Genomic DNA, 21,804 nt, shown 5'->3' with positions numbered 1-21,804 from the left:
TTTTAATATATTTACTTATTTATAATTTTTAATATTTTTCTGTATCAATATTAATCTTTAAATCACTTTGAACACTTTATTATTTTATTGAAGTATTCTAACCTAAGTTCAAGATGTATTAAATTTTTGTATGAATGGAATTAAGTAACAAAATTATTCTTGATTCCAGGATATACCTTCTTTGACAAATATTATTTGATAGTTTTAAAAAAAAATATTATTAATCATTGAAAAAATTAAAATGATAAAAGTACATTTTATAATAGAAAATGATAGAAGCTTATTTTAGAAATATATATATATATATATATATATATATATATATATATATATATATATATATATATATATATTTGACTGCTTCTCATAGATTAATATTATTTATCAAACATTAGTTAAACTTCTATTTTTTATAAAAAAAAAAAAATAAACATTAGGAACAAGTAAACGTATTTTCAAAAAACCATGAGAGACAAAAGCTTTCAATAGACCTTATTCTAAGAGCGATTCTAACGGTTAATTTTTAATTTTGTAAATTATTCTGAATCGGTATTTCAATGACTTTGTTATTGTAGTTCTTTTAAACCAAATTTACTTGTAAGAACTTTTCTTAACTACTATTACTACATTAATTAAGAAGATTACATTGGGAGAAAACCCTTAAACATTTTCTAATTTCAAATTAAAGGAATAGATAGGAAAAAAGAGTTGGGTTGAATGAAATTAGTAAGTCATATGCACATACATACAAATTGACATTAGAGTTTATTGTAGCATTTATGATTTACACCTTTGACTTTCTTTTAAGGTTGTGTTCATTGGTTACTTTTTCCATGGTCTAACTCATGCAGGCTTTGGAAATAGTATTAAAAGTTGGGGTTTGACTTTGTGCATACACTAGGAACGAAGAAAACATGGTGGGACACTGATCCACGTTGTTAAAACTCAATTTCCATTACTCAGCACATTCTTACTTACACAGTTACAGTTGTCACAGTTCTTTGACCTAGGAACGTGTTGATTTTTCTTTTTATTTTTTCCTCTCATCCATATAAATATTTAAAATAATAGTTTTATTTAAAAAAGAAAAGTAGAGGGAAATCACTTATATGATTAAATCTAAAATCTAAAATATTTTACAAAAAGCATGAATTAACCATCTTCTGTTACTTTTCTAGATTGCTATTGTCTCTATGATTCCTCCGGATTTTTAATTTTTTTTACTGTCATATTTCAATTCAGTCACTAAGGTATTTTTGTTATCTTTTTACTAGGTAAATTGATGATATTTTAAAGTTGCAGGAATTGATATTCATATAAAACAATATGAAATAGTGATGAATATGTTATCCTAAATGAGATTAAATAGAGGGTATGACTTGAACCTTGATGCTTAAGTCATTATGTATATGACAACAACATAGAACATCATAGAATTTGGTTGCTACTTCCTATGAATTAAACCTACCCCAAATAACCAACTCACACAATAACCTTGTCCTAAGGAAAAATCTTCTATTAAGTTCCTTCCAAAGTCTAAGTCCCTTTTTAGCCACAACAGATAACATTCATGTTTTGGATACAAACAATCATAAAAAAACAAAAAAATATGATGGTTTCTTTATCCAATAGTTGGTTATCTATTCCAATTCACTTTCTTTTAAAATAAAATAAAATAAAATCACTTTTAAATATTGATTAAAAAATATCAAAATATGTTTTATGACAAATATCTTACCTAATTGTCTCGTTAGAGTAATAAATGATAATCACTACTAAAAGTTCTTATATTACATGGGATTTTTCTTTCAAATTTGTTAAAAAAAATTGCAAAAAAAAGACTTTTTTCTGTTATTTTTTCTAAAAATCTTAATTGGTAGGTAATTCTTTCGTGGGTAATTATTTCTTACAAAATTATAAAATTTGTAAATATTTTCTACAAAATTTGTTGCGAAAAGTGTTTTATACAAAATATTTTATAAAAAAATTGGTAGCAATTTCTGACAAATTTTTTTTTCACAACAAAATTTATTAGTATTTTCTACAAAAAAAAATTAAAATAAAATTGACATAAAATATGAATTTTTTAGTAATGAATAAAGATATTAATACTCACTAAAATAATAAATTATATTAAAGATATTACATGCTTGCTTTTAAAATCATATAATCTTCAAACAAGTGAACACAAAGAACTCTAGAAAAATAGATTTATAGAAGAATAATATGTTTTAAAATAATAAAATTTGTTTATTAACTTTTTATTTATACTTAAACGTTTTAATTTTAAAATAATCAAGTCTCAAACACTATTCTGAGAACACTATTAATTTTAAAATACTATTTTACATATTCTTGAGTATATTAAATTACATATTTAAACTTTTAATTACAAGACATATATAACATGATTATGTTAAGTTATGTAACACAATATAATTAATTATACTATATAATATAATAATAATAAATTTATAAAATAATAAAAGTAGAAATAATAAATTTATGTTAGTAATAATAAAATTATGGTAAATAATAAATCTATGAAATAATAAAATTAGAATTTGATAATTAAGTAGAAGATTTAACATTTTCTTCTTATACAAAAATTATATCGATAATAAAATACTTTTGGTAAATGTTGATAGATGTAAAATTTGAAATGTCATTAAATTTGATTTTTTTTTTTTTTTTGTGAATAGACTTTCACTGTAACAATTATCTCTTATTAATATGTGATTCTCAGCACTATTTTCCTCTTCTTGAACATCTGTCTGATACAGATAAAATTACTCAATTCACACCACCTAATTATATTATTCTCAGTCCTCCTATTTTCCACATTCACACAAGATTGAATTATTTGTTTTTGTTAATAATGATAACTATCACTATAGTTAGATGTTGTTAGTTGACACCTTGCATTTAATAAACAACGTGTGTATACCGTATATAACAAAAATTAGAATTTAATTTACATACACTAAATTAAACACAGGCGCTATCGCGCTTGTGTGTACGTATTTTTTAACATGTGTGATATTATATTAGTAGGTGATGATATTATAATATTATTAAGTTAATATATAAAATAGAAATATATTTATTAAAAATAAAGTGAAATATATAAGAAAATATAAGAAAATAATCATAGATAAATAAAGAAAAAGAGAAAAAGCAGAGATAGACCGTTCTATAGAAAACTTGTAAAAATAACGATCGATTTTTAAAAATTTAATAAATAATTTTATTTTAAAGGGTTAAATTGAGATTTTAAGATGTAGACCCAAAAGAGAGAATCTCTTTATATATTCTTTTATATATATATATATATATATATATATATATATATATATATATATATATATAATTAAAAAATATATATAATACATTAGTTGACCTATTTAATTAATATGTTCATGGGTGTGAATGTGGAATCTAGCACACAGAAATTCAAGAGAGACTAATCCCACTGTATCTAAGTAATCCACGTTTTAAATTTAACAATGAAAATAAGTAAAAATCACAATATACATTTCTGTAATAAAGAAATTACAAGAAAAAAAATAATGACAAAACAATTCATATATATATATATATATATATATAAATTGTTTTTGACAATAATTTACATATAATTTTTAAATTATTAAAATTTTATTAATTCCATTGCTAATGAAGAAAAAATATTTTTCCCGTCGACAGATTTTTCCTTAGTTTCCTTGAAAACTAATATCTTGAGACATTTTTCCTCGAATGAATTCAATTTATTGCAAATCCAAAAATACACACATATACATACATAAATAAGATTTATTCTTTAAACATATTCAAACATGCATAGTTCATACTTAGATGGATACATGATTATATTGTTGGGTAATATTTTTTAAAGAAACACCACATTATAAAAGTACATAGATTATAACAAATAGTACAAGGCTGGAATCAAGCACACAAAATCAGACTTTTAGTTGTTAGACATTTCATTGTTATACTTTAATAATCAAGCAATGCTTGGGTGTTGATATGTCACTGTTTAATTTTATGATAAACTTATTTTTATTTAGCTTAAATACCTTTTTGATTCTCATTTTTGTAGTGTTTGTCGCGGATGATCCTCATTTTGACAGAATGTTTAAAATGGTCCTCATTTTTACCGAATGTTTAAAATGAGTCTCAATTTCACAAATCGTGTTTTATTTGGTCCTTTTTTGTAACGCCGTTTAAATCATTAACGGAACATTGTATAGGTACACGTAACACACCCCAATGCAATGTAATACAAACAGTACCACCTGTACATTGTTCTGTTATTGATTTAAACGACATTACAGAAAATGACCAAATAAAACACGAATTGCGAAAATGAGGACCATTTTAAACATTTGGTAAAAATGATGACCATTTTAAACATTTTGTCAAAATGAGGACCATCCGCAACAAACACTACAAAAATGAGGACAAAAAAGTATTTAAGCCAACTTATTTTTATAAGGTATTTTTCAAAATAAGGGAAGAAATAACACTGCACGTCTTCTTAAAAAATAAAATATACTATGGCTATATTACGTGTGTGGTGTGTGTATATTGCAAGCAATCTCAGTTTTTGACTTAGTCCCAAAAAAAAAAAACGAGCAAGAAAATGTCTAAAACTAAACCTATTTTCTCTATAATTTGTTTCTTCAACAATTAATATAAATGATATATAACAAAAAGTCAATTTTTACTCACTTTCTTTTTTAATAGCCGCATCTTATCTTTTGCTTTGGAAAAAATTATTTAGTATTTTAATAATGATATATTTTAAATTAAGTTTAAATTGAATTTTTCCATTGTATAACATTTTCAATTTAATCACACAATGTTTTACATATTATATGTTGGTACTGAGTGTGATTGAATATACTAGTTCGTTCTTTTATATATTTTTCACTTTTTTATTTTCTATTTTTTGGCTTGGGAGTAACTCTCATCCTAATAACCAAGCATTTGATATTATATATATTAAATTCAATTTTCATGGTCTAATTATTATATGCTTGATTATCTTCAAAACAAGTGGAAATGAAGATAACTTGTTTTTTATAATATACTTATAACCCAAAGTTTAAAGCACAAAAACTCGCAAGTTGTCTATATAGAACCAAAATTATTTAACGAAAACATAAATACAAAGAAAAAAAAATGTAACAAAGAAAAACACTCAGATTTAATTATTTTAGTTTTTGATCTGATTAATTACGAGATTCTGAGATATCAAACAAAATCTTTAGGTTGGTTGGATTTCTATCACTTGATTTTGAACGAGTACAAGTATAGAAACTATTATTAAATGAAAGTACATTTATGAATTATTCTTTAATGAACGTGTTTTAGAAGATAATCTTAAATAAGGTGCTTCTGGGAGTGGATCTCACTCTTGTCACATCATGTTCCATCATTATCTTTTATTAAACATTTAATTTAGTTTTATTGTTTTTCAATGTATTTTTTAATTTTAATTTTATTTCCCAATTCATTTAAAAATATATTTTCCAACCATCTTAAACTACTCCCTTTTATTTTAATCCATATATTTTTTAATCACTCAAAATATTTTTTTTAATTTACCTTTTTATTTTTATTTCTAAATTAAAATTGAATATATATTTTTAACTATCAATTATTAAAATTAACTGGGAATTCAACTATAAATTAAAAAAATATTTTGTATGTTTAAAATATTTATTAGAAGCTAGTCATCTTATCATTTTGTAACTTTCTAATTAAATTAAATTATACTAATATATTTTATCACATTATAAATTTAGTTAAATCATATTTATTGGTTATCATCGAATTACTTTGGCTTCAATTTACATTTCATTCATTTTACATTTCATCCCATATTGTCCCAATTTTTTCCATTTTGTTACGTTTTTAGTTTTAAGAATTTAGTCCTATTTTATGAATTTAAACTTTGATTCACTTTCTTTTTTATTGCCACCAAAGTTAATGTGACATATTGTTGGTTTTGTTATATGAGATATCACCCGAATTATGATATAATTTGTTGATGATAAAAAAAAACCTCAGTAATTTTGGTTCATTGATAAATTATCGATAATAAAAAAATTATAATAAATCATGGATAATTTCAAGTTATTTGATATATATATTCTTATGTAATTATCGACAAAATTTAATTATAACTAAATTCTAATTATAAATGTTATGATTTTATTTTTTTTTTTTGTTTTTTTTTCTCCTTTTTCTGTCTTTCTACTCCCTCTTTATCGTTATTGTGTCGTTAGTTATTATTATCTTTGGCTCATTTTCTTCTTTGTTTTCCTTTATTTCTAACTTGGTGTTGTGTCTCCTCCTCTCTTCTTTTCCTTTTTCCTCTTTCTCCTCATTCTCTTATTCTTCTTACCCATCTCTTTTTAAGATACAAAAAATTTTCATAAGACTTGTCATTTTGTTGCTCATTTTATCGATAAATTTATTGACAAAATTATATGTTGATAACAAGAATCACAAATTAAGACAAAATTTACCGATATAATTAAACGTTGGATATATTATCTACAAAAATATTCATCAGCAACACAAATTCTAATTTATCGATAGATTCGTTATTGACAAAAGTATCAATCGGTAATTTAAATTCTAAAATTTATCAATAAAATCTGGTGATAAATTGGATTTATCGTCCAATTTATTTTTGTTAAATAAAATTTGTCATTAAATACGGAACTTCTTGTAATAATATCAAACAACAAGGCTACATGTTTTGGACAAAATTTGTCTTCTCTTATGTAAATGTAAATAGTGCTCTATATGAATTAAGGTACCCTAATTGTTCCAATTTTTATATATTTTTTTTCTTGCTAGCGAAAGAATTAAGTTATTTCAATTGTCTATTTTATACATAAAATGTACGAAATTATAATTTTTGTGTAATGGGTTTGTAAAAAATAGATTTATCTTATAGAATATGGATTTCATTGGTTAGTTACTTTTAGTTTGAGTAAACGAGTGTGAAATAAAAATGGAATGAGTATAGTAATTAGGGATGCATTTGATAAGTTAGAATGTTCTTCTTTAAAAATGATAATGGGTCGGGTCGAGTCGGACATAAATAGTGCATATTCGTTACTCGACTTGCAATAAAAATATTCACCTATTACTCATTTTGTTAGATACCCATTTAAAAGATATTTGTGAGTTTCTTAAAACATGTAGATATATGTGAATATCCGCAAATATAATTTAGTATCAAATTAATCTTTAAAAATGATATCTCAATAATAAATGATATCCTAATACTTTAAAAATAATTTTAATATTTATAATAGTTTCACGTATGCATACTAAATAAGTTTTTTCGAGAACAAAATTGTAATTCATTTACACATTGAAAGACAAAAATGATGATAAAGGGGTTTTTGAGTTTTTAAAATGAGAAGGCATATTTTATAAGCGAACAATTTTAATATTATTTATACTATCATTTAAATAGAAATATACCAAAAATATAAATAACGTTATACTATAATTGAAATAGAAATTGTCATTATGATAACTTTATTATTTCTATAATTAAAATTCATACCTCCCTATTTATCATTTTATTGGTATACGCCTAAAAGTTAAATTCCTTTAAAATACATATTTAAAGCACAAAAGAATCATTTTGTTTCTTCATTCAAACTCTTTTTATATGACTAAATAGAATCAATCAAACCCTAAGCATATGCAAGCTGGAACAAATTATTTAAATAACAAGCCAAACTGGCCAAGAATACTGAGTTTGAAACTTCTGACAAATCTTATATAAAAAAATGTGAACATCAACTCTGAATCAATTTCAAAAGTTATAAATTAACAATATTTTACGGGATGTATTAGTATTCCTCCTTAAAATACATATTATCTTCACATGTTGTCATTTTTTTTTTCTTTTAACTTGATTTTTTCTTCCGATCTATTTTCTCCGCGTACGTTTATATGTGCAGACAAGCACAAGAAAAATGAATACCAATATTCTGACACAGTGGATCATCAGGGTTACACTCTGAACATTTACACAGATTTCATATTACGTTGAGCATGAAGAAAACCAGCGATAGAAAAAGTAATAATGATGATGATGGTGATGCAAGTTTATGAATGTCGGCTCTGAAAATGCTGAATCACGTGTTCGTGAAGACCCAGATGGAGTCAATGCTGAAAGAGACACATGTGAAAGCCACCACCCTAGAGAAGGGCCAAACCAGATACCATAATTTTTCTCAATGTGAAGGCTGCCAAAATATTTTGAATTTTATTGACCCCATAAAATAAGGTTTTTAAGATATATTTATATTTGTAAGATTTAATTCTTTTTAATATTAATCATCACTGTAAACTTTTAACATTTCACCTATGTAGATATCTGAAAATCTATATCTATCATTTACAAAGATTTAATTCTTTCCGATGTTTTGTATTATTTTTGGATTAATTACACATATTTCGATTTTACAGATTCTATATTTTACTAATTATCCAACATAATTGAAATCATAATTCCATTACATGAAATTTTAGAGTTTAGAATTCAAGATTTTCTTGCACGCTTTGTGCTACTGCTATAGTTGCAGCAATATTATCAACGCCCTCGTCCCCTACTGGCTTACATCTTAATTTATCCATTGTCACCTTCTTTTAAGTGATAATCGCTTTAAAGGAACAAACAACTTTGAAATCTGAATTGATAAAAGAGTAGCAAGAACATTTTTTCTTTATCAGCAAAGAATAAATTTAATTAAAAAGAGCATTTGACAGGTATTCTAACTCTTATACAAAAGCATTGTTATACACATTGATGTTCTAGTTTAGCATCCTAACTCTACCAAAACAAAAGATTCCACCTAAATCAAAACCACATGAACCATCATTGTGATTCACCGACAAAGAGTAAAAGCGGTATGTATGACTCCCTAAGTATACGTTTAACATATTCCTGCATGATCAGCACAAGTCCAAAATCCTTTTGCTTCATACCATTAGCAGCATCTTAATTTTAAAGACTCCAGCGTTCCGTGTAACTCCTTGATTTAGCTGCAATAATCCCTCATTCACACTGCTCTACACTCCTCCGATGCAATAAACATATCAGCCACATCTTCATCTCATCTCCGTGTGTATTCCAAACAACAATTTGGTATATTCGATATATTCTATTATGAATGTTCTGCTACCCCTAGTCCATGCAAACGTGAAGAACAATACATCCTTGTTGTTTAACTCTCTGCAAAAAGAAAAAGAACACTCATTTGCATGCTTCATTCCTGCAGAAAACAAAGAATTGCTCTCTCCAACTCTCCTCATCCCAATACATAACAATATCTCCTACTGTCTGCCCTAATGTATGACTGTACTAGAGAGAATTTCATTGTCACAAAACATTTTACACCTTCTAATGAGCTATATATGTGTTGCAAAGCATTTGTTTAGCCATCACAAGATATCACCCTCACCTTACCACCACTTAAACATTGTTGAGTTAATTGTCTTATTAATCCTTTCTCTAACCATATATATTCCTACTTCCCTTTCCTTATGGTTATATCCTGAACTATTTTAAATTTTTGTATGTGTACCCATGTTTCTTATTTCGTATGATTAAAGCCAATTTATTTTCATAAATATTAGAGATGAAATTATTAACAAATAAAGAAATAAAATAGTATAGTCCTTTTATAAATATTTTCATTCTTTATACATTAATATTTATATCTATGAAACAAATTCAAATCAATATGAAAATTATAAATAACTATTTTATTTTGTAGTTTAAATTTCTAAAATTTAAAATTATTATTTATTTATATATGATAACATTAAGTGAAGGTTTTAATTTTTTTTTTCTTTCAACGTGCATGTGTAATGTGGTACATTTTTTCATATTTCATATAATTATTTTTAGTAGCAGAAACTTTTTTTTTCATTTTATTTCTTTATGCTAGGAGTGGACTCAATAAATTGGATTAAACTAAAATTATAAACAACACATAATTATGCAGGCAAAATTAGGTTTAATAGAGAAAAAAGAACATACATAAAAGTAATAATCCACCACGTGCAGCCACCCATAACATATCATTCGGCCGAGGGCCATTATTTGACCATCGTTTTCTCTCGTCATATTATATTTTTTCTCTCGTCATATTCTTTGATTAAAAAACTTATTTTAGTGAAATTTTTTGAATATTCTGTACCATCCGTTAGCGAGCTAATAATAGATCATATATTTTTAGATTTACGCACAAGATGTATATACCTCGACGTGATGAGAGTGTTGAAAGTTCCACATCGATCAGAAATAAGACAATTTCATAATATATAACTGAGGTGCAAACATTATCTTATAAGTTGGTTTTATGGGGTTGAGTTAAACTTAAAGCTTACTTCTAACACATAATATTTTTTTATTAAAATTCATGATTGATCATTTTAACTCGTTTTTGTTATATTTTAATTTGTTCGGAGATAAATCTTAAAAAAGTATAGACAAAATAAAGTCATATACGAAACATTTTTATAATTAACTAACATTATATATAATGTATTCTATATTCTATATTATATATTTTATTTTATTTTACCGTTAATGTTCCACAATCCAACTAACATATAATATTATATTATGAATATGAATATACGTTGTCCAACTCTAGGCTTTGTGAATACAACTTGTTGACCCACAAATACAAATTGTTTTAACAGGTCAACCGTCTCATCCAAATCTCAACATTACCAAATTAAATTCACGTGCCGAATTGAAGTTTTCATTAATGGGTTGTTCTTTTCATTGACTTGCTTTAAAAGTCGTCGACGCACCAAAATAAATGAGTCACTTACATGATTATATATATATACTCAATATAGGGTAGTTACACTTAATCAAATATCAAACACACCTTATCCAAAATAAATAATAATTTGTCCCAACATTTCATTGATACAATAGAAATTATAGTAATATTTTATTATATTTCTTTTGGATATAATTTTTATTACTTTTTAACACAATTGTAAATTGTAAACTTTTGGATAAATTGTATGATGGATTTTTCCTAATAGTAGAGAATAAGTTAAAGAAAATATTGGATAAATGAATATCTTGCCTCCTTTATAAATGATATGCGTAGCTCGATTATTACAGTTTAGACTATTTTTATTATAGTTTATTTTCATCATTGGTTATAACAAAACATTAGAGTGAATTCTTCCCAAAAAGACAGTGAACTTTTAAATGCGTAAAAGAATCACATGCCTTAAATTTTATTTATTAAGTTTAAATTATGATGTTATCTATGAACTAATTAAAGAATCAAATGAAGCGTATAATAAAATATAATGACTTGGTATTCTCCATATAACTTGATGCAATACTTTTAATATTGTTATTATTATTATTAAGGGTTAAGTATGTTTTTAGTCCCTGAACTTTGACTCAAAATTGGAATTCGTCCCTGGTCGAAACTTTGATAAATTTTGGTCCCTACACTTTAAAAATGAATGAATATAGTCCTTTTAACCTAATTTTGTTAACTTTTGTTTAGGTTTCGAATGCATTTCTCAATAAATATTGAGTCGAGAATGTGTCAAACGGTATAAACAACTCCAATATTAACATGAAACACATTCCACATGTTGAAAAAAGTAAATAAAATTGGGTTAAAAGGACTATATTCATTCATTTTTAAAGTTTAAGGACCAAAATTTATTAAAGTTTCGACCAGGGACGAATTCCAATTTTGGGTCAAAGTTCAGGAACTAAAAACATACTTAACCCTATTATTAACCTACTAATCTGTGGTGATCAGATCGGGTTCAAATTTTTTTGGCTCGCTAATAAGTGAGCCAGGTTGGATTGGCTCACTAAGTTATCAATCCGTGGTGGGTCAAATCATGCCGGACCGGATTACCCGTTTTGACAGTTCTACTAAATAATAATAATAATAATATTAATAATAATTTATAAAAAAAAATAATGATAGTTAATTGATGAAATATATTACCATTAAACTAAACTGTTAACATAGGGTTTTTGGTATAATTCAATAGTTTTTTGCGTATATTAAACATTTCATGCTAAAAGAAATACTATATTTTATAACCAAAAAGAAATATAGATGCATGGTTAAGTGATATACAGTAAATATTATATGTGATAAATTACACAAATTAAAAATTGAAGTTGCATTATATGTAGTACAGTCACTAAAGAAAACTATTAGTGAAGTCCAAAACCAATTTATATGGTTCAATGGATCCGTCAAGTTTAACAGGATCAAGATGGCCCAAATTACAGATGGGCCTATAAAATTGAAATGGGCTTTCTCATTTTTTTTAGCCTGTTGTGCAAACCGTTGTTGACGAGACTTCGAAAATTTTAGTCTGCTAATTGATACAATTGTTTTAGAAAGAAAAAAAAAATCTCTGTGATTGATGTATGAAAAATCGTTGGATTTATTATGACTCTCTAATGACAAGGAATATATATATATATATATATATATATATATATATATAAAACTTAAGATAAAAAAAAGTTATGTTCTAAAATATTAGAACAAACAAAATTAAGGTTTTAAAAACTGTATGAAGATTGATTTAGTCAAATTTAAATGGTAATCAAAATGATGATAACCAAGCATAGATCTTAGTATTATGTAAATATTAAATAATTAACCAGACAATTAAAATTATATATACTGAAAAAATACAATTAACTCTGAATTCTTTAAGTAGTACCTACTATCTAATCTACATACTTTATTTGTACAACAAAATTAAATTCATCATGCAAGTTAAAGTTAATGGTTATGTTTGATTTGTGAAGAATTTAAATGTGAAAACTTCTAAAGAATATAAAATAACGTTAACTCAGTAAAGACTTTAATTTATTTTATGCTATTCATTTATTGTATTTTATTTATTTAAAATATTTGTTGAAAAGTATGTTTAAGAACTAGAATACAGTGATTTTGGAACACTTTTATTTGAAGATCGACCAATACTCTTGTACTACTAAAAAAAAATTATATTTTTTGTTAATTTTGTTTTGAATTTTTTTTATAGAAAATACTTATAAATTTTGTTGTTAAAAAAAGTTTACAAGAAATTGCTGTCAAATTTTTGTGTAAAATATTTTATATAAAATCTTTTTTACAATAAATTTTATAAAAATTACTTACAAATTTTATAATTTTATAGAAAATAATTAATCACCAAAAAATTAATTAAAATTTTTAGAAAAATGACAGAAAAAACTTTTATTTTATATTTTTTTAATAAATTTGTAAAAGAAAATCTTATGTAATATAATATGAGAATTTATAATAGTATTAAACATTACTTAAAAAGCTGAAAGTGAAAATTTTATAAAATATTCGTACTAAGTAAAGGAAGATAATAACTTTTAACATAAGGCAATGTAGTTTCTACGAAAGAATTCATTATTAATTTTTCAGAAGTTCTTATTCTGTTTCATACATTCCTATTAAAAATATAAATTAAGATAAACACTAATAATTAGGATATTTTGACCCATAAAATTTCATGACTTTATCAATCAATAAAATATATTTCAAAGCGTCTATTGATTGAATATATAGCACACTAGAAAATAAAATTGAATAAAAATACAAAGAAGTTAACATACATAAAATTTAAAAGAAAGTTAAATTCAGGAATATTAGCGATTATATATCTTATATAAGAATAAGAAAAGGTATATAGTTAAGAGTAATTTTGAAAATAATTGTTTAAGAGTTCTATACTTTTATAATAATATAAATTAAAATTATATAGAAAATATTTTTTTAAGATAAAGGTTAATAGGTTACTTAAATATTTTTAAATTGAGGGGTTATAAGTAAAATATTGTATGATTACTATTTTACACATAATAAAATTAATTTAATTTTGTAAAAGATAAATCTATTTAATTAAATAAATTAAAGAAAATTGTATTCCCTATACTACCAATAATCATGAATAATTTTTTTATAGAATGTATAACACCATTAAATTATAGGCACGTATCATCTTAATTGTATGTATCAAATTTTAGAATAAAGAAATAGCTATAAGGAGATAATAAAACATTCCATATTTAAAACTTTTCATATGTGGTTTTTGACTATAAATTATAATTAAGAATTCTTACAAATGTTATAGTTTATTTATTTTTTTGAATTCTCTTTTAAACTCTATTTCTAATTAATTCAATACCTAGTCCAATGTTCAAAATAGACAAGAATGTTAGGAATTTAAGTATTCATTGAAAGTCCCAATCTTGAATAGAAATAAAAGAAATAAATTGACTGGTATATAAGAAAATCAATACTTATGAACATAAACTCTTAATTTTATTTTAAAAATTAAGTCAAATATCTTATATAAAAAACTCACAAGAGGTGCTCAATCTTCCTGATATATCACAGTAAAAAAAATTAACAATGAAACTACTAAAAACACCAACAATTACATGCATATGGTTGAAAACTTGAAAGCTTCCTTAGCATTGAAAGTGGTGTATGAAGAAATTTCCTTTTTTTTTTCAAAGGTAAAATTGTTATATTAGGGCACCAAGGATTTAATGCATGCATAAAAATAACTTTTAATATTTTCTTATATTCTAAAAAAAAAAATGCATAGTCCCATAGTTGACAACAATGGTCCCAGATTTACTTTGAAGATTGCTTATTTTCAACATTTCATACTGGGAAGGTGCTTTAGTTGCCGTCACTGTTTTCTTATTCTTTTTTCAAGTCTTTGTTTTTATCTTAACTCTGCATTTGTGATTTACTTTCTATTCTATACACAAATTCAATCCTTCCACACAGTGATCTTCATTAATATTTTAAGAAAAATAAAATAATACGATCAAAATTTATATATTTAATTATTGTCATTAAGGCAAAAATAATGAATATATAATTTAGTATAATCATAATTACATAAAAAAAATAATTATTGTCATTTGTTCTTTCATATTCTTGAAAATATCAACAATTGAACTAGAACTAAAACTTTCAGCTATTTCTTTTTCAATGTAAATTCGACAAAAATTTCACCTTCCATCTTTATTCAACAATCTTGTTTTGATAATCTTCATTACAAAAAATAATTTTTCTATTATAGTAATACTCACCTGTAATTTTTTGAACTTTAAGAAAAAAAAATTATAATTGGACAATTGAGTGAGTAGCATCATGATTCATAATATATGTGAAAAAGTTAGATTTGTCTTGTTTTCATCTTCACACAATTTTCTCTTTTATCATTTTTAAAATATAATTTGTTCTTTTATTCTTTACCAATATATTTCTTTTAAAGCTAAGACTAAAGAATAATTTATCATAATTTAATAAAAAATTGAGACGTAAATACTAAAATAAAAATTCATGATAATTAAGCTACAATTAAAAATCAGTTATAAAAAAAATACATAATACAATATTTTTTCTTCTATTCTTAAAAATAAATATACAAAAAGTTCGTTAGATAAAAAATAATTTTAACTATTAAACTAATATTTACTGACAAGTAAGACAAAAAAATATTTTTTTCAAGAAGGGAGAGAAGAGAACATATAAGAGAGATAAAAGTAGAGATAACGATTATTTTTTCTCTTCAAAAATACAAAAAAAAAGTGAAAATAAAAAATAGAACAATATATAAGAAACTCAGAAAATAAATAAAAAATATCTTAATAATTTTTTTTACATTTGATTTCAAATTTTATTGTCAATCAATATTAAATATTATGATTTATAAATCAAATAAAAAAGATTTAATTTTTTTATTTTTGTGTATTACACGTAATTTAAAAAGGTTTATATACTATACATAATTTAAAAATTTTCAAAATTTTTAATTTCATAAATTATTAAAAATATAAAAAAAAATTAGCATACATAATTTAAAAAACTTTAAAAATTAAATTCATAAATTTAAAAACAATCAAAACTTTTGGGGGCTATGCCCTGCACCTATTATAGTCCGCCACTGCTTCCACACTAATTCATCGGTTTCTCTTTCATTTCTACTCGGATAGTGGCAAGAGATACACACACAAATAATTATAATATTGCCACCAATTTTGCTTTTAAAATCTGGACGAATTTTATAACTTTATTAAATGAATAAAATTAATTGATATTTTCTTATATTTACACCCAAAATACTGCTACTTTTTTATGCATAAATGAGTACTATATTAATTGAGCAAATTAAGCTACCAGTGTCATTTGCAACTGGAAATTAAAGAATCGGTATTTTTTTTAAGTGGTTAAATTAAAACTATCAATAGGTAGAAAGTTTTGAAATGAAACAACTTTTTATAGGTAGAAAGTTATCACTAGAACAACTTATTTTATAGTATGTACTTTTGTATCGGTAAAATGTAATTTTTTTTATTAGTAAAGGATATATATAAGGGAGGTTATATCAACTCCTAATAAATTAATTTTTCTTTTCTCTTGAACCTACAAATACCATTGTTTCATGATTATATAGTGAAACTTATAGTTTTATAAAACAATAGTAGTAACATCGGTTAGCTTCTTCACTTAATCTCCTTCTGTGCAAAAGAGTTTTATGGTTTGCCCTTTATTTTTCTCTGTAATTTGTTTTTACCAACTAGACACCTTCCTTCAATACATATTCCTAAAAACTCTTTTAGATAGATAGATATCTTCCACAACAGAGACATTAATTTGAATATGTAAATGATGGTTTTCGAAACCTATTTCCCAATCATGTCCAAACTTCTAACTGTTATATTAAAAAAAATATTAGCATCTACCCTTTTATTATTAAAGATCACCCTATTTCTATACCTAAATATAATTAATGTAAAATATACATACCTATATGATAATAGTTAAACTTTTAATATAGGATCATTTACTTTATAATGAGTATGTCAAAAGATAAAAAAAATATATAAAGTCAAAAAGACTAACGTTGTGTTTGGATGAAGCATTTCAACAATGCTGAGAAATTGAAATGTATTGTATTTGAATTGCTTGCAATTAAATTTCCTTCATTTTCTAAACAACTTGTTTGGATAAAGAATTTAAAATATCTTATATCTCAATTTCTTATTTAGATAAAATAAGTCAATTTCTTGTGGGATAAAATTTTACTTTAACAATATTTATTTTAGGCTTAATTATATTTTGAGTTCATGATAAATTTGGAAACGGATTCGATGGCCAAGGTGAGCCAGGCCGACCTAACGACCTAGCCAGGTTAGGCCGGCCAGGAAACCCAAACAGGCTGGGTCGACCCAACAATCCAGACATGCCTAATCCGTCACGTTTGTCGATCCAACCTGAACCGACCCGTCTGGGTCGTTGGCCCGGCTTGGTCACATTAGGTCATCGGGCCCGCCCAGTCCATCTAGGTTGTTGTGTCATTGGGCAAAACTGGCCAGTCTACGTCGTTGGGTCGGTTCGACCCGACTAGGTTATCGGATCGGTCGGGCCTGTCTAGGTCGTCAGACCGGTCGAGCCTGTCAAGGTTGTCGGGCCGGTCAAGCTTGTCGGTTCAACGGGTCATTCAGGCCATTTGGGTTGTCGGATAGGTCAGGCTCGTACAAGTCATTGGGTTGCTCGACACCTCTAGGTCTTCAGGCACGCCCGATACCTCTATATTGTCTTACCCACCTGGCCTGTGTGGGTCGTCAAGCCCGCCTAGCCCTTCCGAGCCATCGGGCCCTCCCTACCCGTCTTTATCGTGAAGTCGGTTTGGCCCATCTTTGTCTTCGAGCCCGCCCAGCCCGTCTGGGTTGTGAGGCCCGTTTGGGATACAATTCGTTATATATGAATATTGAAAAATGAATTGTAATTCTTAAAATCATAATAAATATATGATTGTTATTGTGTGAATCCAAAATAAAATTATATGTACTAAAATTATCAACATAAAAAATATAAATTATTGTCATCATAAAAATATCATTATAAGAAAATTCTTAAATAATGACGGATTTTAGTAACCGAAATATGTTAGAGACCAATTTTCTAACTGAAGACAAATTTAGCAATCAATTATTTTGGTAGTCAAAATTTGGTAGCTAATGTTAGTAACCAATTTAGAAACCACTTATTTTGGTAGTCAAAACCTTGATAGTTAATGTTAATGACCAGTTTAGAAACCAATTCATAATGGAAACTATTTTAATTATCTATTTAGTGACCAATTATATTTTTTTGAAATAATTTTAGTTGATAATAATTTTTAGTTTTTAAATTAATACCTAAATTAGTCATTACAAAATAACTAATTATTTTTTGTTATTAAAATTTGTTATTAGTTAAAAAAAATTATTATAATATAATTCTATTAGTTAGATATTTCAATGATAAATATAAATAAAATATCTTAAACTATAAAACACATGTATATGAAGTATCGGTGCATCTTGGTCACTGTAAATAAACATATAATTAATAGGTTACGTACTTCTTCAAAGAACAAACGCATGGTGTATATATAGTGAAAGAAACCTCCGAGTTTCGAAGATGTCAAAAATGGCGTTTCTTACGCACAAAACGACGAACGAGGAAAGCAAGGCGAGTCGCTCCAAACCTCAGAGTGTTCCTTCAGAATCTCCATGGCTTTGTCCTTCAAATACTTTGCCCTATCAGCCTGAAGCACCATGAAAAGCTTCGCAAAGCTTCCCACCTTCAACATCTCCTGCAAAACCACCTTCGTCCCCGAAAACTTAGCCACCATCGCCAAAACAAACACCGCCCTGTCGTCCACCGCCGCAGACACCTTCAGTATCCTCTCCGTCACCACCGCGATCGCCCCTTCGTGGCTTAAAAACTTGGCTCTCCCGTTGGCGCAACAACACAAGTTGAACAATATAGCCAGCGTTAGTTCCGTCACTCTCTTCTCCGGCGCCCCCAGTTCGATCTCCACCACTTCGTGAACCACACCTGCTTCCACCATCATCATCCTGTTCCGCGTCGAAGAAGAAGCGCTTAACAGAACGTGAAGTGCCGCACTCGTTCCTTGTTGGGTCACTCCGTGTCTCATAACCCTCACCATTGTTTCGAAGAATTCGGGTTTCAGTCTCTCCAGAACGTGACACGTGTCGCCCATGTTGATCATCTTCTTCAGGAGAAGAACCGCATGGGATTTCACTGCAATCGAGTTCTCCATTCCCTCACGACATAGAATCCATGTTAGAGAATCCAATATCTCGTCGTGCTCCTTCACGAGCAGCGGCCACTACAACAAAAGCTAGAATCGTAAGAAAAACTTGTCTAGGTTCTTTCACAACATTAACAAAACAAAACATGTTATAGTTTTTGCTTTCTTCATATTATTTTATAATATTAGTTCGAAAACAACAACTATGATACTATAACTAAGTTTTATCCAATTAAAAAACATAAATCATTGTCTCCACTATATATTAGAAATTAAAAAAGGAAAGTTTCATTGTTAACTTGAATCAGTAATTTTTTATTATTGTGTGTAGTGAGACTCACTTCCTTCTTGGGGATCTTGACAAACTGCAATATGCTAAGAGCTTCTTGGAGACCCTTTTGGATTTGAGCATTTCTATAAGAATTGATGATGAAGATGATCATGGCCTTTGGGACCCCTGCTTCAAGCAAGCACTTTTTATTTCTCTCGTTCTCCACGGCAAGAAGCTCCAACTGCACGAAGGTTTTGTGATGATGGAGATGTTTGAGGAGTTTAAGAACTTGAACTGTGTTGAGAGGAGGTTTAGGAGTTGGAATGCGAACGATGCCAAGTGAAGCGTTTTGGGTGCACCAGGCTTGGATCAAGCGTCGAAGGGTGTGGTTAGGGGTTAGGTCAGAGTCTGTTGGGAGGAGTTGTTTGGAGACGGGGCATGTGGTGTTCTTGTTATTGAATAGCCATTGTTCAATGCTTTCTCGATCGTAAGTGATGCCCGTTATGGCCGTAACGGGGTCCCTCATGATTTGAAGGGATATGGGGCAGATGAAGTATTGAGGCACTTCAATTTCCTCCATGCCAGACCAATACCTCGTTAACGTACTAGGTTTGTGAAAAACACGAGAACAGAAAAATGGTGTTGTGTTTATTGTGTATGAAAGGAAAAGCACAAGAAGGAGCAAGAGTGCTAAACGGTAAGAGAATTCGGCTTAACTTTATGTGTTGAATACAGAGCTTGTTGTGCTGGTCTTAAGTCAAGGGTCCATATGCGACTTATAAATATATTTATGGCAAACTTTTAATTTCTTCATTCTAAGAGTTTCGGTGGTCAAAGGAAGAAAAAGTGGCCAAGAATGGTAGCCAAAACTAATTAAAGAAAGGGCAATTAGTTCTGGGTGTGTAGATTTGAAATGTAAGACATTATTATATATTATTATTACTATTATTTCTAACGCAGGAGCTCCACTCAGAGAACAACATCAATGAGACCTAAGTTTAATTACATAAGATCTTGATATCATTATAAATCAAAAATTTTAAAGAAATAAGTTTATAGTTCTTTATTCTTATATAGTATTATAGTTTCTCATTTCTAATCGATGTGGGACTTAGACTTATACTTAGATTCATAATACAATCTATACTTAATTAATTATTTATTTATTTTTAAACTAATTCCTTTTGATTTAGTTGTGTGGTAAACGAAAAGATTGGTTGAAGTGTGTAGATCGTGTTGGGTTATTTTGAGGTTGTCTGCATTGGTATGTGCCTAAAAAGGAAGGAAGCAAATGGTTCATAGCCATGTTGGGTATGGAAGTCAATCATTTGCCACAACATTTGGATTCTTATTCTTTACTACTTCTGAATCTGAGCCATCACATGGCCAAGTTGAAATAACTGGTACTATTAATCTCTTTAACCTAATAATTTAATTAACATATATTCCTTTCATATACTGTATTATATAGGTGCCATTGAGCACAATTAGGTTGATGACATTTTTAAAATTATTTTTAATAGTATCGAGTTTAGATCATTTGTCATCAATTTATTCCTTTATCTTATATAAATATTAGTATATACTTATTTTATCTTACACTAAAAACAATTTAAATAATTCCGACAATATCACGTCATATTTGATAAACTCATTCCAATGATAAACAGGTTAAATACTTTATACTTGTACAACTTTTTTTTATTTCACATAATTTTGTTTCAAATTAAAATGTTAATTCAACTTAACTTCTCATTTTTTTTCCCATTTCTTCTCGCGATCCTCTTCAAAAAAATTTAAGATTTTTGGTTGATTTGTTGGTTCTAATTTTTGTGATTTGTTCTTTTGTTGTTTTGTTTGATCTACGAAAGTGTTTTTTAGTAAGCAAATACATATTATAATTTTAAGTAATTTTCCAAATCATATAAACTTGTTTATGTGGGAAAAAAATAAGACATTATATTATATCATGGAATAAAATACTCAAGAAAACATGAGCTGTTGAAAGCGTCTCTTTAAAAAAGACAAAGCAAAAGTGAAATAAAATCCTCTAGCACACATTTTTCGACCTAGCTTTCCCACCTAGCTAACGTACAAGAAACAAGTGCTGTGTGAAAATTTTATTAAGTTAGATTAAAAAATAAAAAAACTACACTAGCGTTTTAAAAGAAAAATAAGCAAGGTAACGAGATAATTTTATCATCTAATCTACAAATAAATTATCAAACATGGGCTTACGCACTATAAAATAATTACACATAAAATCTATCAATAATCATTTTCAATTAATTAAAAAGATTTTACACTTAGTTTATTGGTTTCCA

General features: G+C 26.7%; 1 protein-coding gene across 1 annotated transcript; it reads right to left on the bottom strand.

Moving 5' to 3' along the window:
* Nucleotides 1-18,516: 18,516 nt before the first annotated feature.
* On the bottom strand, nucleotides 18,517-20,341 carry LOC114192495 (E3 ubiquitin-protein ligase PUB24-like). The gene is made up of 2 exons (XM_028082234.1): nucleotides 19,551-20,341; nucleotides 18,517-19,287 (listed from the first exon to the last, which is right to left on the bottom strand). Exons 1-2 carry the CDS (start codon nucleotides 20,058-20,060, stop codon nucleotides 18,592-18,594), a joined length of 1,206 nt encoding a protein of 401 aa, XP_027938035.1. The 5' UTR covers nucleotides 20,061-20,341; the 3' UTR covers nucleotides 18,517-18,591.
* Nucleotides 20,342-21,804: the final 1,463 nt, after the last annotated feature.

The sequence above is a fragment of the Vigna unguiculata genome, chromosome 7, assembly GCF_004118075.2.
Source record: "Vigna unguiculata cultivar IT97K-499-35 chromosome 7, ASM411807v1, whole genome shotgun sequence".
Taxonomy (NCBI): domain Eukaryota; kingdom Viridiplantae; phylum Streptophyta; class Magnoliopsida; order Fabales; family Fabaceae; genus Vigna; species Vigna unguiculata.
This window is presented reverse-complemented; position numbering and strand designations above follow the sequence as displayed.

Coding starts and splice junctions, on each gene's coding strand:
- LOC114192495 (XM_028082234.1), bottom strand. CDS start 20,060: ATGGAGGAAATTGAAGTGCCTCAATACTTCATCTGCCCCATATCCCTT. Junction 19,288..19,550: donor TCAAGATCCCCAAGAAGGAA/GTGAGTCTCACT, acceptor CTTTTGTTGTAG/TGGCCGCTGCTCGTGAAGGA.